General features: G+C 40.0%; 2 protein-coding genes across 2 annotated transcripts in view; one reads left to right on the forward strand and one right to left on the reverse strand.

The window, feature by feature from the left end:
* Positions 1-7,030: 7,030 nt before the first annotated feature.
* The window catches only part of LOC119659187 (ubiquitin-like modifier-activating enzyme ATG7), a 37,110-nt gene continuing 17,952 nt past the window's right edge, over positions 7,031-26,188 (reverse strand). The window contains exons 10-12 of the mRNA XM_038067147.1: positions 7,722-8,000; positions 7,539-7,655; positions 7,031-7,427 (exon numbers count right to left, since the gene is read on the reverse strand). Of these exons, the coding sequence (XP_037923075.1) occupies positions 7,386-7,427; positions 7,539-7,655; positions 7,722-8,000 (438 nt within the window). The 3' untranslated portion in view covers positions 7,031-7,385. The remainder of the gene's footprint in view (positions 7,428-7,538; positions 7,656-7,721; positions 8,001-26,188) is intronic.
* LOC119659188 (32 kDa beta-galactoside-binding lectin) lies at positions 12,613-26,015 on the forward strand. The gene is made up of 4 exons (XM_038067148.1): positions 12,613-12,786; positions 19,335-19,437; positions 19,495-20,079; positions 25,608-26,015. The coding sequence occupies exons 1-4, from the start codon at positions 12,783-12,785 to the stop codon at positions 25,891-25,893; spliced, it is 978 nt and encodes a 325-aa protein (XP_037923076.1). The 5' UTR covers positions 12,613-12,782; the 3' UTR covers positions 25,894-26,015.

Consider the following 26,188-nt stretch of genomic DNA (forward strand, 5'->3'; position numbering starts at 1 on the left):
ATAGTTCTGAGTGTTGGCCGGCTATAAAAAACAATGAACGGCGTCTTGCGGTAATGGAGACGAAGATGTTGTATTGGACTGGTGGCGTAACACGTTTTGATTACATACGAAATGAGGATATCCACTACCGATATGGGATTACACCGACCGTAGAGAAACTCCGAGGAAGGCGTCTTCGATGGTATGGTCACCTAATTCGCGTTAACGAGGATTCACTTACCAAGATTGCTCTGAACCTCGAAGTCAATGGCAAACGACCAAAAGGCCGACCGAAACAATGGTGGCTTGATATGCTGGACGGTCATTTAAAAGCCTCGAAATTGCATCAAGATCAGGCATTTGATGAAATAAAATGGCGAAAACGATCACGACGAGCCTACCCCGCTAGTGAAAGGGACAAAGGCTAGTTTTTAGAAAGCAATTTAAGGGGGTCATCCCGTGTGAAGGCAGTTTTGTTTTTGGCTTTTTTAAAAAATTTTTTGTCAACAACTGGATAAAGATACAAGTACGAATTTTTCACCATAGATTTATTAATGCGTAGTAATTTTTCCAGCCGCATAGTTCGTTATTGAAATATGGAGCAATTTACACACCCATCTCCAAAAAAAGGTGTTTTTCTGCTGCCACGCTAGAGGGCGTTGTGATCATCTTAAAGAAAAAAAGTAAACGGCATTTTAACGTACAGACTTAACTACAGTCCGCAAAGTAGGATTATTAAAAAATATTAAAAGGTAAATTTTTGTTGCCTTGTTAAACTTTTTTTGTGGATTTTGGTGTTTTTTCACGGCTTCTTCAATGAATAAAAAAAACTACTCAATGAATCGCAATTATCCTAGTTTGCAGACCGTAGAAATATGTTCTAAATAAGTCCTGAAAATTTCAAAGAATTTCATTGGCCGATTTTCAACATGCGGTTTCGAGAAAAACGCATTTGAAAAGTAAAATGCGATTTTCAGCCATAAAACCTTAACTGACCATTAATCTGCTACACTTAGTCCATAAACCTTAGGTTTCTTGAAGAAACACATATACGGCCCTGGCTTCAATTCTTGTCTTTTTAACGAAGTCATTCGAACGTCATTTGGACCGATAAATATAAGCTTTATTACGGTGATTGACATAAATCTGGCATGTGACCTATCACGTGTTTAACACTATAATTTCCGAACGACTCCGAATATCAAAACATCACTTTGCCCATATATTCTACACTATATCTAGATACAATTGATGTCAAAAAGAAATTCGATTCGATAAGGTTTTGTTTTACATAAAACCTTAAAATCAGTCCTAGAAAAAAGCGCAAAGACCGTTCAAGTTAGCTACTTATGTGTAGCGAAGTAACGAAGACCCTTGAAAGGCCTCGCTTAGAGACCAATGTAAGTTTCTATTGTCGCGATAGGGTCCACGATAGAACACATGCAATAATTTCATCATCATCCAAGAATGACGTTTCTGGAAGAGAGGATCGTATTTCATAAAAAACTTGGGAGATAGTAGTAGTACGTAGGATAATTAGAGAAGAGCTACTAGAAATGTGCGTCCTGTGAATTGAGGCTTAAGAAAATATTCAAAGTCTTCCCTGCTTGTCGTAAGAGGCAGATTTTGAAAATGCTCGCTTTCTCCAACTTGAGGGAGAATTCCAACATATAAGCGGGACATTCTAGGCCTAATAGTAATGAGATGGTAGGACTCTGGAGAGTAATCCTCTCCCTCTTGCGGTAATGTGTTTTTGTACTCTGGAAAGCTAAGTGGTAGCAGATGCCAATCCGGTATCAGATCTCGACCTGGGACCGGGTGTCTGGCAAACTTCTAACTGCATGATTTTCGTTCAGATTAACAAACATTACCATTGTACAATGTTACGCAACAACGGAGACTTCCGATACAGTGGAGAAGGGTGGTTTCTGAGAACAATTGCACGCAATTCAGGAAAGGCTTCCTATAGATGACATTGTGATCGTGATGGGTGATTTGAATGCCAAGGTGGACTTCGATAATACCTTGCTTGTACAAATGATGGGGAAACACAGCAACTTCGTCACTGGTGGCACAATGTCCGAAGATAGAGCCAGCCACAAGATCAGTTGGGTTTCAACTAATGGACGCCGTACGAGTGATCAAATCGACTACTTCGCGATCAGCAATAGATTTACAAGTTTTCTACTGGATGTGCGTAACAAGGGAGGCGCTGAAATCGGCCTCGAAAGAGATTACCATTTGATGGTCGCTTACGTCCGCTTGCGTGTTGCGGCCGCCTCGCAGGGTAGGGAAGCTGCGATCCCCTAAGTTTAACATCGACCGCTTGTATGATCCAATTATCGCCCGACAGTAGGAGAGCTTATCTTGTTGATCAGACGGCAGATATACTGAGTAACTCGCCAGAGAAAATCGCATTGGACCGTCATCAAAATTTTTTTTTGCGGGTGCTAGACATCTCATCAGCTACGTCCTGAAGGGGCGTCACAAGATCTGACTGACTGCCGAATTGTGAAAACTGATCGATAAACAGATTAGATTGAAAACTCCATTGATCGCTCCAAGTGAAATCTCGGGGATTTTAACGTAGTGTGCCCCATGACCAAAAAGGAATTTGCTATTGTGCTTGTCAGGAACGCGGAAGATGCCGCAAGACGCAATGATTTCAGACGTGTATATTACATTATACAGATGATCCTGTGAAGGATGTCAGCGGTCGATTTCTCATCGACGAAAACGAGCAACTGAAGAGGTGAAAAAAATATTTCACCACGATTTTCCGATGAGTTCCCTCCTCTTGTAGATGAAATGGCTAGTCACCGGCTGTTTTTCATCGATTTTGAGAAAGCTTTCGATAGCCTGATCAGAGTATCTGGAGTGCTCTACGCAGGAGGGGCTTTCCCGAGAAACTATTACCTATTATCACAGCAACATATGATGGCGCATATCGTCAGATGCCGAACCGATGTAAAATCTTGAAGGACTTTGAGGCCCAAAACGGAGTTCGCTAGGGTTGCATCCTGTCACCGACATTTCTTCTCGTTGCCGGTGATGTCCTTCATGCTGCCTTATCCGCAGAACGTGGAGGAATTCAATGGACAAAGACATCTTTCCCCAAATATCTTTACTATGCTGATGCCATCTGTTTGCTCTCTTACAAGGTCTTTGGCTTTGGCCCAATGGCTCTGGTGAAGAGCATCAAAGACGACAATCAATCTGTATATACCTCTGTATATGCTCCGAATTGAAACAGGTGTTTCGTAATTCATTATGTATAATTAAGTGCAATCAAATGATACCACAAAAATAGTGTGTCTAATTCTCGCGAGTATTGAGAATTACATGCAAGTATTCCGATTACGGATTTCAAGTAAATTAGGCTCTGGAAATCCCAGGTGTTTACGTAAACCGGTCCGAATTCGGAAATCTCGGTTTGCAAGTGATACGTAGCAATTCTCTGTGGATGTGTGTGTGTGTTTGTGGTGGGGGAGAAGTTATAGCCTCTGACTACTTAGCCCGCGATAGCCCAATGTACTCCGGTCTCCGGTCTAAGGAAATCTCCGTGGATTCCACTTCCTCGTTACAGAAGGGCACGTATAATCTTGTACAATCCCTATTCTGACCATATGTCCAGGTAGTGAACTATGGCCTGTCAAAATGCATACAATCCTTCTGCAAGTCTTCCTGCTTTTCAACGGTATAAACTTTGCGGCATCCATGTTAGAGTCTGACAGGAAAAGTTTGTTGTATCTAACATCATTTAGACTTTGCCATCTGCCATTATGGGAAGCTCATTCGCAGTTTACGAAGACAGCCTTAGCCAATGCTGCTCCAATTGTTGGTTCCGGTCCCAGCATGGGGGAGATTGAACCTTCTTTGCTAAGTCATCCGAAATTTTATTTCCCTCTACACCACAATGACCGAATACCCAAAGTAATCCCACCATGTTGAATCTACAAGCAAAATTCAATTGACTTCTACATTCTTGAACAATTTTTAAGTTTTCAAAGGACTGCTCAACGCCCTCAGTGCAGTTTGACTATTGCTACAGATTGCGATGCACCTGCCCTTCAACCGCTCGTCAATCATCCAGATTGCCGCCCGAAGGATCGCATACACTACAACCTAAAAGACAGTTGTATATTGCTCTAAAGCAAAAGCCTACTTCTCGGTTTTATTCGAGAGATAGACGCATTCTTCTGGTTCGTCCCAGTTTTCTCAACGTTTCAAGATAACTTCATATCTTCTACCAATGTGTGGCGAACTGAGAATCAGAAGACATTGCGAAAACTGGATTCAGTTCTCCCAATAACTCCTCTAATGCCTTGGGCCCACCACGTCCATTGTTTCCCCATAGATCTAATCGAATTTGTCTATGAGCTGTTCTCACTGCAGTGGTCTGAATAAAGAAATCCAAGGGCAGTAATGCATTCAGAGCTGCGCCGAATGTCGTGCTCATGGCACCGGTGAAACTCAAACACACAGCGAAAACTACTTTGTTTGACCTCAACCCAGCGCGTAAGCGATAACGGCCTAATAGTGACATATATCCATATTACTACCTGAGGCCTAAGTCCCGATTTCGAGGCAAAGGTTCGTCTATACACCCCATAAGCTGTAAGAGCGTATCGGTGATCTGAGAGTGGGACTTCGTCTAGCACCCGCCAGTGTGTAATCAACTCCACTTTTGAAGTACAGATTGTTAAGTACTTCACTTCTTCTCGGTCCCATGAAGGTAGGGGCACACCCTTTGTTTGCAGTCATGAGACCAACTGAAGTAATGAAATCAAATAGCTTCTTACCTTTGGGATTGCATTTAGTCCTGCATTAACAAACATCTTGAGCGTTCGCATATCAACCTGTTATGAGTTCGTAATTTAAAACAGAACCGTTTAGCAGGGTCGGCGTGTGATCGGTTTGATTTCTCTGAAAATAGCCGCAATTGGAGGTACAGTAGTTCCCATGTCCTTATCCATGAAAGATCTCATCTCGTCACGCAGAACATTCGTCTGTTTTCCACTTAACACCTACACTGATTTGCGGTGTCCGGTTTGCGTAGATCCGATCACACAAACTGGCATCAGGCAGTCTCGGTCACGTCTCTAGCTTCCCTTTCTTCCCCCCGTTACGTGAATAGTCTAAGAGAAGTTACTAGCAGGTAATATTCACTCACTGCTCCCTTCGCCAGTGCGAACCCCCGTAAGGGCGTTCCCCCTGTGCAAACATTATCCCACGGGCGCAGCTCCATTGTGGGAAAGCGCACCGAAGATGCTGTAATTTGCTCTATCTTGTGTGAGTTAAAGATCATCATTGTTCGTGGCTCTCAAAATGGAGATGATGCTCTACAGTTTCCTGCTATGATTGAATTTCAATCTATGTTGGAAAAAGTGGGGCACCATATAGTGACTGTCCCTGAGCACTTTCAGATTATTTTGGTCCAGTTTGAAATAACAAGCTGAAACCCTCCAAGTTTGCAAATTCATTCTTCCTGGAATTCATGACCCTCCAATGTCCGAAGTCTATGACCGGGTTCTGTTCACCCAATATGCGGATGATGTTCCCTGCCTTTCTTCCAGGGCTAAGTAACCAGCATCTGACATGTTCTGTCCTGCACAGGTCAATGTTCACATAGTGAAGTTGGGCCGACCGCTAGAACTCAAATCCGGGATTACCTGCAGGAGCCACTTTAAGACAGCCTCATTAGTGCACTGCAAATGGAGGAGCCCATCGCGAAAACTTTGATTGTTAAATTTTAGCTTCGTTGCAGACTCCAGCGTTTTTTTCCACAGGCATTCGCGAAGGATGGTAAATTGTCTCTCTGACATTTTGACATCCTTGGAGAAAATTCCCACGGCAGCGGTCAAAAATGAGACTGCAGCTTGCGCCTACGTCCTTTTCCTTCTCGCCTTCATGTCCTCCTATATATTCCTATGGGAGGCACCGACTTCGTTGAAATCACTCTCGCTGATTTGATCACCTCCTAATCCCCGCGGGATGCGCTGATATAGGCCCTGGTGTGGAATTTCACCGGGGCCACCAGTCTGTCCCCACCTTCCGTCCAAAAATTCCGCTCCCTTGCGTCTGATTTCTCTGGACATTACCGTACCTAGTGTTGTAGCCCAGATTGATGGTGTCCGGGTCGCTTGGCTCCATTTCCACATACCGGCGTTAAACCAGTAGCGTCCACTTCACCAACTTCCCTTCTTCCGCTCTTCCTGCAAAGGATGAAGGATTAGGTTCTCCCTCCTCCTCAGTGGCTGAACTTTCCTTCTGCCGAGCCTTCCTCTTTCATTTACGGTTGGATTTGGACTGTAGTACTGCGGACGGGCCGGCCGTAGTCGGATTTCCGATTTCTCTCAAGCCGAGAATAGGAGGACAATTTGGGATGGCTCTGAAACTGGCGCCTCGGTCGCGACTTGATTGTTCGTGATCGCGGGTGAATTCGAAGTCCGTGACTTCTTACCATTTGGCTTCCATATCCATGTAAAAACACCCCTATTGTAGTAGTAAGATACTATAGGCTCCCCCACCACGAGAAGGTGGTGTCCGAGGGAGAGACCTAGAAACTGCGCAACAGCGTGTTTGTTTTGTAAATGTGTGGAAAATAAATTTGCTTCTTGTTAATGTTTCCTTTGGGTAAGTCCTACTGCCTTTAAAAGTTGAAAGCTATTTATTAATAATTTTATTACGATTTTTGTTCTGTGCTTAATTTTTCAAACTAAGAAAGACATCATTTATTTTCACAATGCCTGAAAGTTGCCTCGATTCATAATACTTGCTCGACTATTGTTGAAAAAAATCACGGGGGTTCCACTCACATATGATTGCAGAACAAGTTACGTCTTTCTTAATTGGCATTCTTAAATCATTCAAAGAATTCAATTTAGATTTTTAGTGAATTACTACATTTCTGTCCAACTAAAACACTGCTTTTCCTCCAATTCTATAGAACCCATTTGATTGAAGGAAACAGTAAATACTATTTGTAACTTTCATATTATAATGAAAACCATATTTCTGACTTATAATAGACGGCAATAAAAATTTATTATAAATTTCGCATATGGATCTTTAATAAAAGCACATTTTTTATAATTTTATCTAAATTTACTCAATAAAACCACTTGGAAAACAACGTCTTGTATACTACACACACTAAGTAGGGTGCGATCTTAAATAATAAGATACGAGGCACATATCATGCCGTGCAAAATACGTATTCAGGAATAGGTAACTACACTAATTAATATTGAAATAAATTAACTTTTCAAGAAAGTTGAATATCAATTTGGTTTTAAACAGCATTGGTAAATAGTCTTTTTTCTTTGTAAAATTGAACTTAAATTTACGCTGACTTCAGGTGGTGATTTCGTTTTCAAGACATCATTTCAAGAAATTCATTGCTTTCAATCACTCATCTCAAAGTCAGAGTCTTCACATTCGATTATCTGAAAAAAGAAAACGATTTTAGGAACCTTATAATGGAGGTTTTGTTCATAAAGGCAATTGATTAAAGGATATGTGTATATAAACCGAAATCACAAAGAATGCATTCTTACCTCACTGTCACAGACAGCCAAAGTTGAGATCCCTGTTAAATCTTCCAAGTATTTCGTTGAATTGAACACATCAAACAGAAAATCGATTTTTCGATTTTCATACTCGTCGAGGACAATCTGTAACACAAGCAATATTAAGCCAAAAACAAATAAATTACGAAAGGCAAGCTTTTAATTTCTCACCTGAGAACAGGCAACACATTGCGAAAATTTCGCTGTTGCTGGAAGGATATTTTCAAATGTGCCGAGCATTCCTCTGATCGAATGAGGCAAAATGCCTAGCAAACCTTCTGGAATCGACACATCCTTCTGATTATTAACCGCATAATAGGCTGGTGCTAATTCTTTATATTTGTGCTGTAAGATTGATACGAGTAATTCGACCGCATAACTGGCTGCAATATTCGAAATTCCTGGACGAGTTACGGTGCACTGCTGATCTAGAGTACGATCGCGTAATGACTGAAATAAATTGAGAAGATTTTCAGCAGTCTCATTCGATCTTTAAAAAACAACTGATTTCTAAAATCATTGTGACAATCAATTTTTCCTCAGACATTCTGACGGTCCATTTGAGAAAGTCATTCCCAAGATGTCAAAGGGTAGTGCAGGTCCCAGGGCGAAACGTGGATTGTTACCCACGATGGAGCATATATCCTGAGAAACGCCTGCTGAACCAACACCAACACTTCTACTACCAAACCCTATCTCCACCTCCACGTGGTGATCGCTGGGAGTTCTTTCATCATAAAAAACTACAAACGGAGAAGGATGGAGTCGAGTCTCCGACGCCTAAAAACAGGACAAAATGTACCAACTGGTCCGCCAGGTTGGAAGTTGGGTAGGGCTGACAACCTTACACGGAAAACCAAAGTTACGAAGCCACAACAGGAGCCTCGGACAGAATGGATTTCAAAACGACGAACCCGGCAACGACAACGGAATAATGACTTGCGATTTTTTCATGGAACGTGCGCTCCCTGTACAGACCGAATGCTGCTGAGCAGCTAGTCGATACCCTATCCCAATATAAGGCTAATGTAACAGCGTTACAAGAGATGCACTGCACAGGAACCAGTTTCCTGGAGAAGAGCCGCTACACCATATATTATAGTGGCCATCCAGTAAACCATGTGCTCGGAGTAGGTTTCTTAGTCAGACAAAAAATGAAACGTGCTGCTATCGACTTTGAAAATTTAAGCGAAAGGCTATGCACTCTGCGTTTGCGAGCCAAATTTAGAAATATAAACCTCATAAACGTTCACGCCCCTACAGAGGAGACTACAGAGTCAGAGAAGGATATTTTCGACGAGGCAGTTGAGCGGACCTTGAAGCCTGTCCCAGTTATGATATCAAAATCATACTTGGAGATTTCAACAATCAAGTACGGACGAATGCAGTATTCAGGCGATACGTCGGCTCCTATAGCTTACATAGAGATACCAATGATAACGGACTGTGGATTATTCAGTTTACAGTATCGCACGAAATGGTTGTTGAAACTACCTGGTTTGCGCGGAAAGGGGTCCACAAACATACGTGGCCCTCACCAGACCAAAGTGGCCACGTGCTGATCGAATACGACCACAAAGATACTTGGCCCCAACCGCAAGAAAAGTCGGAATGGCTGGTTCGACGATGAATGTAAGCTAGCAACGGAACGGAAGAATGTTGCATACCGAGTAATGTTGTATTCTAAAAGAACGCGTGCACGCGCAGAGACATCACAAACTCCGTCGAGCGGAGAAGCGACTTCACAGACGGAAAAAGGAAACCTGGGAGAACCAACAAGTCTGTGAACTAGAAAAATACAGGGAGCAACCGCACCAGGTGCGGAAGTTTTACCAACAAGTCAGCAGGATAAAGTCCTATACACCTCGATGCTCATCCTGCCGAGACAAAGAGGGTAATCTGATTTCCGACAGAATGGGTATATTGGAGCGATGGGTTGTATTTTGATGAACTGCTCAATAACCAAAATATTGGCAAATTGGAGGTCCCGACAACTGAAGACGACAGACAAATGCTGCCACCACCCACGCGTAGACGAAACAGTCCGTGCAATTCATAAATTTAAAAACCATAAGTCTCCCGGAGCCTATGGAATTACAGCCGAATTGTTTAAATATGGAGGCGACCAACTACACGAAGCGGTTCATCAACTGATGCTCAAAGTATGGGAGAGCGAATCAATGCCTGACAATTAGCAACGGAGCATTATCTATCTATTATCTATCACGTTGCTGAGTACCATCTATAAAATATTCTTCTCTAGCTTGCTAGGCCGGATACCCATACGCCCAAAAGATGCAACAGATCAGATTTTCTCTCTGCGGCAAACGATGGAAAACTGTTGGAATATGGCCATCAGTTGCATCATCTTTTCATCGACTTTAAAGCCGCCTATGACAGCATAGCCAGGGTAAAACTGTACACGGCCATGAGAGAATTTGGTATCCCAACGAAATTGATAAGACTGAGTAGGCTGACCCTGACCAATGTGCGAAGCCAGATAAAAGCAGCAGGATCACTTTCGACACCATTCAACATCAACAACGGTCTAAAACAAGGGAATGCCCTATTATGCGTCCTCTTTAACCTGGCCCTGGAGAAAGTGATTCGCGATGCCGATGTAAATGCGAGAGACCCCATCCAACTACTGGCCTACGCTAATGATATTCACAGCATGGGAAGAATAACCCGAGATGTACAGTCTACATTCATCCAGATCGAGCGGGCGGCGCGAGATCTTGGGCTGCATATAAATGAAGGCAAGACAAGGTACATGGTGGCAACGTCAGCGCCAAAACCAAAACCGGAAGAACGAACAACTTCGAATCGCACTGGTCAAACGAAAACAATAAAGATAGGAGACTACAACTTTGAGATCGTTGAACATTTCTCCTATCTAAGGTCGAAAATCACAACCGATAACAGCTATCAAAATGAAGGGAATCGTCCATCCTCATGTACGAGACAAAAATTCTTCGGAAGATTCTTCTCTCGAACGCGGCCAAGAGTTCGCAATTTTTCTTGCTAAGAATCCAAGTCTCCAAGGAATACATGAGGACTGGCAAGATCATTGTCTTGTACAGTAAGAGCTTTGACCCTATGGTGAGACTTTTCGAGCGAAACAGTTTTTGTAAGTTGAAATAGGCTCTGTTGGCAGCCAACAACCGTGCGCGGATTTCATCGTCGTAGCTGTTACCGGTTGTGATTTTCGACCCTAGATAGGATAAATTATCAACGGTCTCAAAGTTGTAGTCTTCTATCTTTATTCTTCCCGTTTGACCAGTGCGATTTGATGTTGTTGGTTGGTTGGTTTTCGGTGCTGACGTTGCCACCATATATTTTGTCTTGCCGTCATTGATATGCAGCCATCTGGACACTGGAGCATGCATGCTTTTTTCGGCGATTTTATTCTTAACGTGTGTGCGGAGCACCGAGGAACTGGCCATCCTGAAGTGGCTAATAAAGAGACAGACAGACGTGTGAAAGGCCAAATTGGCAACTTTTTCGAGCTAGATATTCATCTATAACAATAAGTCTTATTTTGAGGTGGTCGTTTCATTACTACCCAATAATAAGGCAGTAAAATGAAAGTTTAAATCCACCGACTATACCAACAATAATGTCAGTCCACCCCATCACGTCCCCACAGAACAAGGACTGTAGGCTGTTAAATGGTAAGCACTAAATTAGATATTAGTACTGGATAACCCCGGATGCGGCGCTACTTTTCCACTCACGATAAGAGACCAACAAGCATCTTTAGAAAAACTTTACTAGGCTGTCAGCCATTAAGGGGTTCATCCCGTGTGTCGGATCCGAGGAATCGATTTTTTCCCAGGCATCAATTGTGTCTAGATATAGTGTAGAATGTATGGGCAAAGTGATTTTTCGATATTCGGAGTCGTTCGGAAATTACAGTGTTAAACCAGTAAAATGTCACATGTCAAGTTTGTGTCGATCGCCGTAATAAAGCTCGTCGGTCCGAATACGTTCAAATAACTTCGCTAAAATCATATGAATTGAAGCCAAAGCTTTACTTTTGTTTCTTCAAGAAACCTAAGGTTTATGGATTAGGTATAGCAGATTAAGGTCAGTTAAGATTTTAGGGTTCAAAATCGCATTCTACTTTGTAAATGCGTTTTTCTCGAAACAGCGTGTTGAAAATCTACTGCCACCATAGCCCAAAATCTATCCAACGGAATTCTTTGAAATTTTCACGACTTACTCAGAACATATTTCTACGGTCTGCAAGCTAGGATAATTGCGATTCACTAAGTAGTTTTTTTTATTCATTAAAGAAGAATTGAAAAAACACCAAAATTTGCAAAAAAAAATTAACAAGGCACCAAAAATTTAGCTATCAATATTTTTTAGTAATCCTAGTTTGCGGTCTGTGGCTAAGTCGGCACGTTAAAATGCCGCTTACATTTTTTCTCTAGGGTGATCACAGTGCCATCTAGCGTGGTAGCAGAAAAACACCTTTTTTGAAGATGGGTGCATAAGTTGCTCTGTGTTTCGATAATGAATTACGTTATCGGGCTGGGAAAATTCTTCACAAAAAATTCTAAAAAAAGCGAAAAAACGGCCTTCACGAGATGACCCCCTTAAGTATATTTGCTTATAAAATATTCTTTAGATGCAAGATTGCATGTTTTTGGGTGAAGAGTAATCAGCAACGGTCACGGAACAATTAATACAATGAAGACAGAAATTATATAGTTGTTAGATATCGCTTTTGTAAACTTTTTTTGTAAATGTAAATTAACTGAAATAGGTCTAAATAACATACATATATATGTTGAGGGGAAAGTTATGAATGTGGCACATGTAAAGCTACTTTAAGTTTTTCATCACTCATATCGCTTTCCTCCTCTAGCTGAAGTTTTAATTGCTGCGAAAACGAGGCAAATTCAAACCAATCAATAAGAATATTATTTATGCTGCAAACCCTAAGACGAAATACTACAATATCCCCAATCATCTAAGAGAGCTTCACATAAACTCGCTAACTGCAAAATCTATTTGATGTCAACCAGATTCAATTTAAAATAGTAGATTCGCACAAATCACGCACAAAGCATATAATGCGGAGAGGCTGAAAATGCTTCTATTTATAACATCGTCAACTCATAACAAAATAAAGTGATATTGACCGCCAAAACAAGTACTTTTGGTTAGAATGTCAAGAGTGGTTGCAATTGGAGTAGGCCAGTATTGGAAATTCAAATCATAATGAGTGAGTTTTAATTTCATTCAAGATAATATCCCGTCTCCGTGTAATGAGTGTATTTTGCCTTCAGTGGATTTAAAGTAATTTGCACTTTAATTAAGCTCTCCAAAGTGTCATGTAGTGGCTACCATGTCTGAGTTTAGTGAAAAGGAAGAGTTTTCACTGGACGAAAAATTCTCTGGTGTTTTAGCATCACCACTTACTGAAGGACAATGTTTAGTTCTGTCCGGTATTCCAAATAAAGACGCTCAAAGGTATGTGAACTGTTTGAAAGGACCGGATTGGTTTTTGATATATTTTATCCACTTCCCAAACTTTCTCTTGAAGCATCGAGATAATGTTATTGTCTCGGTGTGATGTAGTTCATTTAAGCATGGTGATACTGTTCGATGAGGGTCTAATATTCCGACATGCCTTTCTCAATAAATAATGGACTAACGAAGAGGTGGACACTAATTTGCTACCGGGGAGCAAATCGAACCCCATTACACCTGATAAATTATTTCTCATTAACATCACAGCAGGCCAGGATAACTTCTTCATTTCAATAAATAACAAGCCCTTTTGTACGTACGCATACGCCTTCTGTGAAGAGAAATACAAGCTGTGCGCATATTCAGCGATCTGCAGTTTTTAGGGAAATTCGATTGCCACCAAATCTTTCCTGTTTCAATACCAAAAATTAATATTGATCATAATAAGGATGCGTTTTCTTGCGAAGTGGCAAAACGATTTCACCCTGGAAGTGTTATAGTATTAGAAGCGACACCAAAAGGAAGAAATAAGGGACATTTTGTAATTTATTTTACAGAAGATACAAAACCCAAGATGTGTCCATTCTATTTTGATGCACGATTTTCCAAGCGTTTGATTTTTCTCAAGTGTATGAAACCCCAATTAAGGTGGGTCACGGCGCGATTATTTAAAATTGTTTACAAACGAAATTCAGTAACGAAATGTTGTCAACATGCCCAAGCAAATGTTTCTACCTTATAATATTTCCATCAGACAATCCAAGTGTTATTTTAAAAAAAATATTCTGCGTTTTACTGCCTTTTTGTTCTATTCACCAAAAATAAGCAAAATAACTTATCAACGTTATCTGGCAGCCTTGACAATGAAATTGTTATTCCTGCATTCCCATTTCTACTAAACGAAGCCTTTCGCATGATAATTGCGTTCACCAGGAAACATTTTAAAGTTGCGGTTGGTGGACGTGAATTGTGCTCATTTACGTTCACAAGGGAGGATGTACTGAAAGACTTAAATGGTATGCGAATAAGAACACGAAATGGACTGGACGTGAAAGTATCTTTACTTGCCCATTTGAAGATAAATTCTGCAAACTGTAGAGGATACAAATTATTTTCTATCTTTTTAGCAGTGTAAAATATTTATTTTTGATCTCGAATATTATGCAAAATGTGTGTTGCTAGAATCAATGGAAGTAGCGCAAGGCATTAGCTATAAATTTACTTTGTAAATGCGAATAATTAAAATCCTTTTCAGAATGCAACCCCTATTCATTCCTATCTGTTTTCATCGGCAAAGGAACGTAATATATTTGCGAACTGGAACTTAGCCATGTTTAAATGTCAATTAGAACTACTTGATGGTGCTACGTAAATTAGATGGACTGCACATGCAGGATCTGCCACCTATTATAGCCAGGCTGCACCGAACGCGTTTTGTTTTTGATCACCTCGAAAATCGTTCAGGAATGCAGAAATCATTTGAACTCTATTTCTAGATTCAATACAGTGGATTTACTCTGGGTACCTGGTCACTATGGTGTAGAGGGAAATGGAATCTCGAATGTCTTAGCAAAATAGAGTTCAAGCTCCCCATGCCTGGATCGGAACCAGCAATTGGAGTATCAGTAGCATTGGCTAAGGCTGTCTCCATAAACTGGGAACAAGCTTCCCATACTGACAGGTAGAAGAGCCTAAATGCTGCTAAACACACCAAACTGTTCCTGTCAAAAGCTAACATGCATAGCGCAAAGTTTATCTCGTCGAAAAGCAGGAAGACTTGCAGAGGTATTGTTGGCATTCTGACAGACCATAATTCACTAGCTGAACATATGTTCAGAATAGGGATTGTACAAGATGATACGTGTCCCTTCTCGCCATAAATTCAACCAAAACCTAGTTAATGCTATTTACTACCAAGACAAGGATATCAGAATTCAACTTTCCTTGGCTAAATGGACAAAGATTTGCGCTTTCCTCCAATGTAAAGCACCTGGGTGTTACACTGGGTTCTAAGTTAAATTGGAAACTAAACATAAAACTGAGGGTTAAGAAGGCTTCTATAGCCTTTTACACCTGCAAGAACACCTTCAAAGTGAACCACGTGGACATCCAGGACCATCGATTGACAACGACGAGCTGCGTTTGCTAGTCGAATCCGACACACGTCAGTCTGGGAGGTTCAGTGCAGAGAAACTGGGCGTACACTATTCGACAGTTTCCCAGCACTTGCAACTTAGAAAGGTGAAAAAGCTCGACAAATGGGTTCCGCATGCCCTTACGAAGCAAAACATGGCGCTTAGAATAGAAATTTGCAGTTCTGTACTCCGCAACAGAACCGATCCCTTTTTGTACAGAATAGTGACATGTGATAAAATGTGGATATTATACGACAATCGTCGTATCTAGCACAATGGCTAGATGCTCATGAGCCACCGAAGCATATGCCAAAACCGAACCTCCATCCGAAGAAGGTATTGGTGACTGTTTAGTGGTCTACAACTGGAGTTATCCACTATTCTTTTTTGGCACCTGGAGAAACGATAAATGCACAGAAAACCAAAAATTGAGTATTCAACGACTGAGATTGGTCAACAGAGATGGTGTGATACTCCTTCACGACAATTCACGAGCTCATGATTCCAGAACAACGGTTCAAAAGTTGAACGAATTGCAGTATGAGACTCTGCCTCATCCACCATATTCACCGGACCTTTCGCCAACCGACTAACACTTTTTTTTAAGCATTTGGATCATTTTTTGGCGGTAAAACAATTTAGGAACGAAGAGGCTGTCAAAATTGCCTTCGACGAATTTATCAACACCCGACAGTTGGACTTCTACGAAACTGGCATAAATGCTCTTGAATCTCGCTGGGAGAAGTGTTTTGAATCGACTAGCACCTATTTTGATTAAATAAATAAATTTTTGGTAAGCTTTACAGTCGTTTGAAATTTTAGTACAAAAACGGCCATTTCATTTGCAACAACCTAATACCTGAGTTCAGATGTTGCACAGCAAAGCCCAACGGCCATAATAACGTCCTAAACGATCAAGCTACCCGCAAACTAAACTTCGAGCGAAATTTGTTGCTTTCTAACCAAATGGCAGAGACTGGTTATGACACAATATTTTTCATCGGCGGATCAAAGCTGGTCTGTGGAGTGGGCGTATGCGTTTTTTCGGACATGCACATTGTAGTCCCAGATTTGCCAGTGTATTCCACACAGACTCGATCGGGAGAGCTTCTGGGCAGGAACATGCAAATGCATACAGAATTGTGGTGGTTTTCATGGAGAACTGGCTAATATGGGACCATGCCGCCAGACTCGGCATGGCCTACAGTTCGCATTGCCTAAGTTACAGAAAGGAGGAAGAAATCCTCGGGCACTTCTTTAACTTTTGCCAGGCTCTACCTTGAACCTGACTAGGAACATTAGGTAAGCAATTCTTTGTGAAACTCAAAGAGATTTCTGGGGAGCTGTAAATGTCATGGGCTGCCTGGTTTTTGCTCTACTAGCTCACCTCGCAACAGAACAGTCTACTAATATTATCATATTTGACCCTTTAACGAATAAACGTTTTCAAAGCCAAAAAAAAATATGAAACACGGTACAGGTAACTAAACTAGCCTTACCTTGGAAAAAAGGGGTTCTACCGAGATCGACCTACTTTCCCCAGTCAAACAATGACCATGGTAGCCAATTATGAAATACCTAAGAAAACCAAAACACACGGAAACACAAGGAGGACCACGAAATTATGAAAGGACATGATATACAACTACTACAGGTCGCTGTAAGAATTCTGTAATTTAAAAATGCGATCAGCGTACAGAGAAATTAGAAGACAGTGTATTCTGGAAACGAAAGCTCGATTTGGGCTGCTTCACCATTGGTGATGATGCCCGGGTGAAAACATGGCGATTGGCGGTAATGGAGACGAAGATGTTGCGTTGGACTAGTGGCGTGACACGTTTTGATCACCTCGGAAATAAGGATATCCGCGATCGTTATGGGGTTGCATCGATCGTGGAAAAATTGCGAGAGAGACGTCTTCGATGGTATGGTCACGCAATTCGCGCTAACGAAAATTAACTTGCCAAGATTGGTCTGAATATCGAAGTGGATGGTAAACCACCAAAAGGCAGGCCGAAACAACGATGGCTTGATACGCTGAATGGGGATTTAAAAGTCTCGAGATTATATCCAGATCAGGCATTTGATAGAGCCAAATGGCGAAACCGATCACGACGAGCCGACACCGCTTGGAAACGGGACAAAGGCTGAAGAAAAAGAAGAATAATATTTTATCTTTTACAAATATACGAAATGCAAAGAAAGCATTTTTAAATTGTAGCACTATAATAGAAATGAAAGAGTATGTGTGAAACGGTTCAGTTAACTATTAGTAGCACTAACTGTTTCGAAGTCAATGCAATGCAATGCAATGCAGAAGACACAATCAACTGACTGCAATCTAATGTTAACTGTCCAGAGGTCATGTTAAAACTTTCTACTCCGTAATACGTCTGCCAGTAACACTCCTAGTGACTATACCCAAACTCCAACAAAATGAAAGCAGAATTCACTCTGCTACCCCAATCGTAAATGGCATACGTATGCCATCGCTCCATATCACTTACGATATGCTCCCTGCGGTGTGTATATAACGTTTCATTATGTGTATCGTAAATGTAGCGCTACAGGATTTATAAAAGAAAAATATTTTTGAAACAGATACAATGCGAAACAAAGAGACTACTTCTGAAGCCGAGCAGAAAAACAACAAAAAAAAGTAATATTTCACGAGAACAGAAATTTCATTAACAATAAAAATGACATTACAATTCTTTCAAATTTTGCGACGATAAAATTCCATTCAAACAGGCGTCTTATCCCGACGTCAACGCATTTCTTTGTTGGAAATTGTATCAAGTCTCTGATGACACAATGGAGGCAGTTGTTTACGAAGCCGAAAAAACCTTGACGTTGAGGAACTTTTATTTCCAAATTTTAGACAAATCAGTGAAAGCGAGTGTCTCAAGTGGCATTGAGTTCGATGCCACCGTCCCCATATACAACGGTCCCTAAATATGCAAATTATTCGACGCCTTCGATATTCTGTTCATAAATGCAAATAGAAAAAGTGTGATGACCCGTAAACCGGAAATTTTAGTTTTGTTTTCATTTATCTTCAATACGTCTTTCCTTGCTTCCTTATCCAAAATCTAGAACCATTTGGATAAGGTAAGTTTTTTATGAAAAAAAATTGAACTAGCAGCTTACTACTGGTCAAATACTACCTTGACTTATGTGCGTACATATATCATTTATAGAACGGAATATGACATTGAATTATATAAGCGGGTGCTTCTCAAATCATTCATTTTCTTTGAAACTCGACAGCCTGTAACGGTTTAGTAAATGCATGCCTAGTCTTGAAAAATCTAAAGAAAAATGATGTTGCATATTTATGCAGAAAATTTAAATAATATGGCTTTTATAGTTTAAACAAGAAAATAATTACACTGACTTTGCCAGAGGTTGACACGCTGGAAAAACATAATTAAAATATATCATGATAAAAATGCGGCAAATGGACCATTGTAGTGTGCACGACATGCACAGTATTTGTCATTTTGAAATATAGGAAATTTATATACATATTAGAATTCAAAAAAGATTGGGACCAAATTTTTTTAAACTCAGAAAATATGAATAAGAGGAAGAAAAAGCCTGTAAGCTAATGAATTGTTTCGCTTTACATCCCCCGCTTTTACACTGAACAGCTTTCGTTCTGATAAGACGTACGCATCTAAACTCCCTGACATAAGTTTAAAGCTGATTCACACAAAAGAAACTTTATCTTCCAAGTAACTATAAAATCATTAAAGCTATTCAAACATGATAATAAAAGCTTTTATTACTACTTCGGTAAATAAACGGAAAAAAAGTTATAACCCACATCGTATTATACAACTCATAACACACCACTGAATACCTGGCGACATTGAGAAATCCGAATAAAACACTCGGCACCGTGAGAGAATAAGCATTTAGCTCAATAGAGTTCGAATATGATAAAATGAGCGTCTTATAGCATGTCTTACACTTGTTTCGTTCCATTATTTACTGTGAGCATCAAAACAATCAAAAAATGCGTCATGTTGAAGTCACTACCGGGCATTTCACTGTTTTTCCTCTTTTAACGATAAGATAATAAAAAAGCTAGTGATAACAGCGACAACTAACACAGGTTTTGCCTAAGAAAGTGCACATAAATCGTTATTCTCAATTGTAGCTTCGCCCGAAATGATGACACAATTTGTTGGTAACTTGGCTTGTCCGATTGAATTTGGTAATTCAATAGTGATAGCAGGAAAAACGATCGATGGAGCTCAACGGTAAGATCTTCTGTCAGTTAAGTTAAATAATTTGTTTAATTACTTTCCCCGATTCAGGACACAAATCAATTTGCGTGCAAATAAAGAGGCTATCTCCAATATCGGTTTACATCTCTCAATCCGTTTCGACGAAGAAATAATTGTTCGTAACACATTAATAAATAATGAATGGGGAGAGGAGGAACGCAGTGAACATTTATATGAATCGACTTCTCCAAATCCGCTAGTGCCTGGTGACTTTTTCATAGTGCATATTTTCGCTAGCGATGAAAAATTTCATATATCAGTAAATCACCGACCGTTTTGTACATTCAAATATCGTTTATCAATCGAACAACTGATCACCGTCGAAGTGAGGGATCATTTACAGGCAGTTACACAGATTGATCATCGAACAGCATTCCCAAGCCCATGGCCACCACTGCAATATTCAGATCCTCACACAGTTTTCAGCAATGATTCGCCGATTCTGTTCACGCCGGGTCACGTGATTGTGATTACAGCTCTACCATATCATGATGAGAATGGGCGGTTCTTCGTTTTGTTTATGGATGGCGATTCGAAGCGAGAAGCTCTACATTTCAATGTACGATTCAACCCTCAAAACGTTGTTGTGAGAAACGCAATGAAGGACAATTATGAGTGAGTATCGAGTTAGTTTATATCTTACAGTTTTCTGAACATAGTTTCAAACTTTGTAGCGAAATTTAGGTTCAAAGAAATAAGTTTAAGCAAATCAAGCTTTTTTACAAACACCGGTTAAAACACAACAAGATAACCAAAAATGACTAAGTTGGTGGATGATTATCCACTTTGCTATCCCACTTTAATATTCACTTCAAAATATTTCGGGCACATTAGCAAAGGTTCCAGTAGCCATATTCAGTGCAGTGTACTCAGTACTCTCTTTCCCAATTTGTTAAAATCAAAGAATCTGTACTCACTTGCTATTTACCATACTTTAAGCAATTTAACAAAGGCTAGCCAACACCAATTCACCAGCATTTTTAGCTCTTGGTACCAAGAGCTATACTTAACAAGCTCCCTTATTGAATAATATTACCCATCCCCCCAACAAATTTATTGTAAATGATACGTATGACTCAAGGTGAGCAATAAATGAGGCGTTGAAGACCAAAATGCGCTAACAAGACCCTTTTCTGTATTTTTAACTCTAGTAGAACCATTGTCGAATGAAAATTCTTATATCGCACGAAATTTATTCACTACTTTGATCAAAAATTACCGAAATTATCGCGTTGCAGTGTTTCTACTGACCCGATTTATGTTCTGCTTTCTGTTAGGTTATCATATCTGTCTCTGAAATTCCATTTGAATTTATGTGTGACCCCTGTATGCATTTACATTGAACTTTTCGCAACGAAGACATGATTTCCACGAATGCATCCGAACCAACTTCCATTAAACGAATGGCGTACTACCAACGCCTAGACTGAAAAAAATCAATTAATTGAAATCAACTAATTCAAAAATCAATGAATAGTCACCGTTTTCATTGACACAACTCGAGCATTTGGCACTACTATAACCCACTATCGGAAATTGCCATTATTATTCGCGAATTTAGGACCAAACATGAAACGGATATTCAACAGGCACCGAATTTACCTGATTTGGCTCCCTAGAATTCCTGTATGCTGAACCGAGTCAAAATAGAGAAAATAGAGAATGATCCTGATAGACATACGAAATACCGAACATAAAACAAATTTCGAGGATTAAATTAAGCATTGACATAATTACTTTGCAGTCGATAAGGATTACTTTGAAAGGGATAATATCGATTTTAATGAATAATCTTATGCAAAATAGCCCCAAATAAATGACCCTGTCGCGTAACAACTACTACATGAACGTGTCGGCTATTAGTCACTGAAGAGACTGGATCAACAAGAGATTCGTTGCATACTGAAATTCCAAACGACCATGGACAATGTTATAAAACTGTCGGTAGTCGGTAGTCACTTTACTGATATCATCTTCAAAAATAATTTCATAAAAACCTAAAAGTCCAAAAAAATATTTGAAAAAAAAAAACAAATAATATTTCTATTCAATCAAAAGATATAGCAAAACAACATTATATATACGGTTGCCTTTCACCCCTTGGTGTGGAATAGAGCGTCAACAACATCTACGAGCTATCGTTGGCAGTTACTTGAATTACCCTTTAACTCCCCCCACGACTTCCCAAGACGGTCATCCTCTACTATTCTGCGCCAAGTGCCCCTAGGGCGACCCACTCGTCGACAATCTTGGGGGAATGGATTCCACTGCATTGTATAGCCAGCAATGTACTTGTCACCCTCGTTAATGAGTAACCTATCCACAGCCATTTCCGTCTTCCAATCACAGTGCGTGTGAGTGGCAGGCTTGTGCGCCGACCAAGTTCTTCGTTTAGATAATGTCAGGCCAACGTACTCCGATGATACGCCACAGGCAGGTATTGACGAACACTTCTTTTTCTTTCTAATAACAGAGAAGTTCACTTTCCTTGTGCTACTCCCATCAGGCAATACAGAAAGAACACTAGCACAGAACAGTCTCAACTTAATCTTGGCGCAACATCCAGTTCGGTGGCACCGTCGTGAAAAACCACACTTCCTAGATATACCAATTGAACGATGCCTTCGATGCTCTGGCCACTGATGCAGATAGGGAGAGTGCAATGACCCGTCAGATTGAGAACCTTGGTTTTGCTGGTGTTTATCTCCAGTCCAATTCGACTTGCATCTCTTTCCAAATCCAAAGCGATTTGGCCAAAGTCCATGATCCTGTGAGAGAGCAAACAGATGTCCTCAGCGTAGTCGAGGTGTTTGAGGAAAGATGTCATCGTCATTGATTTCCTTCACGTCCTCCAGACAAGGCAGCATGAAAAACGTCACCGATAACAAGAAATAAAATCAGTGACAGGATTTAACCTTGGCGACTTCCCCTTTGGACCTCAAAATCCTTCGAAATTTTACCTCGGTGCAACACTTGACATTTTACGCCATCATATGTCGCTCTGATAATAGTTATTATTATCTCCGGAATGCCCTTCCTGCGTAGAGGACTCCAGATAAACTCCCTGTTTATGGTATCGAAAGCGGCGGTGCAGCGAAGATCTAAACTTCGCGCATTGTTCCAAAATGATCCGTACAATGTTGATGTGGCCAATGCAGGAGGATCCGAAGAGGAAACCAGCACGCTCTCTATTGATCAAGTTTTCGATATGTTCATTGATGCAGGTCAGTATTATTTAGCTATTATCTTTACAACGGCAAAGAGCACGCAGATATCCTTCCAATTGTCACACTCAAAACGGGTCCGCTTCTTTGGGATCTTGACGACCATCCCCTTCTTGCACTCTTTGGGAAATTTCAGGGATTCCCAAGATTTCAGTAGAAATGGAAGTAGCAACGTCAGAAGAAAAAAAACGTAGGCAAGAAAAGCTGTGTAGGCGACATTTTCTTTTGCATTGTTTATTTTTTTATCTCTTGTTCACTGCTTGGTGGAGTATAGGGTATCATCACAGTGAGACTTTGCTTCAGTTTCATTATTGTCACACTTAATCATGTGTAAGTGATAAGCTCACAGCATCAAGACAAACATAAGACACAAAAAAAAAATCCATGACGAATTGGAGTCAAATCTAGGGTAACGAGATCGACAGGCCAGCGCTCCAGCTTCCCAACCATCGCGCGGAGGAAACTTTCGAATGCTACCTCGAGCAAAAGAAAGCAGGACCTACCTGAAATGGTCTTTTGACGATGAAGGTAACAGTGATCCTTAAGTACACACACTTTATTGTAGACTTTTATAGAATTTTCGAAACCGACTTTCTTAGAAATAATCCTCTGCGCGTCGGTTTGAATCCTTGTCTGATCATGACCTCTGAACAAGGCAACACGAAAAACGCCACCAATAAATAATCTCGGTGACAGGATGCAAGCCTGACGGACTCCGTTTTGGACCTCAAAATTCTCTAAAATTTTACATCAGTGCACCTTGCATTTTAAAATTTTTGAGTAAATTGCGAAAACCTTTTGATCAAAGTATAAACACAAGCCGCATACTGGTTTTGATGAACTTCTGCATACTCATTTTTCTTAAACTGTATTGAACTGAAACTATTATTAATTAGATAGTTTTTCCTCTCTAGTCTTTCCTCTCCATTTAATTATGAAGAATAATCGATTCAGATAAATTGGATATCACTTCTTTATAAGTATATTGCGCGGTTATATTCGCGATTGTAGAAGCCTAAAATTTGATGAGAAATTCAGAACTAAAATTTGGGCCACCTAGATCTAAACAAAAATCTCTAGTACGGAGTGTTCGATTGAGAGCTACGAAGACCTGACACTATTCCAATATCTGGATGTTATTTATGGCACATAAAAAACTCTAGAATAAGAAGAAATATCTATTTTTCATTAAACGAACTCACCACCTGCATAAAAAAAAAGAATAAACAAACAAGAATCCGAAATTTGTGTGCTATTTGTTTCTTACCTCCTGCTGAGAATTCAACACAAACCTCCCAAACAAAAAATTTACACAATTATCCAGTAAAATTCTAAATAATTGGTCTTGCGTTGCAAATTAACAATCGATTAATCGATTGTTTACAGGAAACAGAAAGAACCATATAGTAAGCCTGCACAACGTACATATATTGCAAACTAAAATCATTCAAAATTTATTATTGACCTGGAATAATGGAAGTTTGCAGGGTGGTGCAAAAGTTTTTAGACCCCTGCGTCAAAAAATTTCCTAAATCACCGTACCAGGAGTACGGTATATAAAACAATGTTGAGTCTATAAATCTTGAATAGGTTAATACGATATTGATTCTAAATGAGAGCAATGGTGAATACTCGCATCCAAAAGCGAGTAGAAATTCAAAAGACGAATTGACTTGGCAACAACGACGACCATGTTTCTAAAATACTGCGAATTTACAAGATCACAATGAGAAAATTGATTTTCTCTGGAAAAGGAAGTATGGAGGCTAAGAAAAGAAGTGGTGGATCATCTGCAATATCCGCAAAAGTGAAAAGCTAGTTCCCCATCAAAAATAACCCAAGAGCAGGCATGTGAATTGTGACAAAACTCATTCATGGGGCTTTGCAAACAAGTACCGAGGCTATCTATGGAACGGAACATTCAATCAACAAATGTTCTATAAAGAACATCGGCACTGAACTTCTACCAGAAGCTCCAAAACCTTGGCTGGGCTGATGATAACGCCCGCGGTCAATCCCGGTGGGCAAACACCTTGTTTGTGGACGAGTTGTAGATGCAACTGTGATGCAACCCAATCGATCGAAAAAATAGCAGCAATATTACACTTTAAAGTGATATTCACAGCTCACCAGCAGTTGCGTTCGATATCGATTGTCCGTGGTTGTTTAACTCGATTTTACCAGGTTATAATGCACAACATTCATGTCCTTTGAGCCGTGAGTATTTAGTTTTGTAGCCGGCATAGAAACTCACTCAATTCGGGAACTCACCATGACTTTGCGTTTGGGATAACAATCTAATTTTTATAAATACTACTCTCGGAAGAAGACTCTCGTCCAACATTTTAGATTTCAAAAACACATTTGTATTGAATGCCTCCTGTTCACCCCTTTGTAGAGTATATTTCTATTCACATATCTCTTCGTTGATATTGTTGAATTTCCCCCCATTTTATTTTCAATCAGACTGTGCTTCAGTTCATTGTCATCACAGTTAATTATGTGCAAGTGATAAGCCTAAAACGGTGAAACTAGCAGAAAGACGAACACAAATATCCATGACGACCGAGAAGTTGTCGCTCTACCAGCTCAACCATCGCCCCAGATAAAAACTGTTGAAGTTGTTGAAAATCGTCCAATGTCGCCTCACTGTCGGTTTAAGCAAATGATAATTTGCTAAATAATTCTTGATATGTCGCGAAGTTAGAACTTAGCTCCGAATATACTAGTATTTTGGGAACAACTTGTCCCCTTCTTCAGTGTAGGGTGTGCAATCGTATCCACTTTTGCTAAAAGCACCGAAAGTATACTCAAGAGTTGATCTATTAACTAGTAACTAAGAATCAGTTACTTAAGTATCTATTTTATTCATCACTCTATTCCCCTTTGAATTACTCGAGATAAATGTTTCCATTACAGATTTGGACCTGAAGAACGTGACGGAGGCTTTCCATTCCGCTTTAATCAACAATTTCGATTAGCAATTGCATTCACAAAAAATGCATTCCTATTTGCAGTAGATGGTCGACGATTTTGTACTTTCGCTTATCGGAAAAGCCGTTTATTGGATACTTTAACAGGATTCATAATTAAAACAAACAATGGCATGCGTATGCAGGTAACTTCAGTGGATCATCTAACCTCAAACGATATGGACTGCTCTGAGTTTGAAAAATATTCGAATCCCAGATTTGTTATAATGTAAAGTTGGAATATTTAAGACATTTCTTAAAAATATTGCATTAACTTAATTATAGGTTGTTAAAGATTCACACTGTACCTATTTTAAATTGAATGTTAGTAAATTTTGTTTCTGTTAATTGTTAATTTGTGTGTCAATCTTAGAGAGCTTTACTACACCGTATCTAGTCTAGACAGACATATCGCTGTCTTTGTGGAGCATCTACGCAACCATGAAAATTGTAGTTAGTGTAGTAGTAGTGTAGGCCAAATATTCAAAATTATAATACTTCATTCAACAAAGTATAATGGATTCATCG

Source organism: Hermetia illucens, chromosome 6 (assembly GCF_905115235.1).
Source record: "Hermetia illucens chromosome 6, iHerIll2.2.curated.20191125, whole genome shotgun sequence".
Classification (NCBI taxonomy): domain Eukaryota; kingdom Metazoa; phylum Arthropoda; class Insecta; order Diptera; family Stratiomyidae; genus Hermetia; species Hermetia illucens.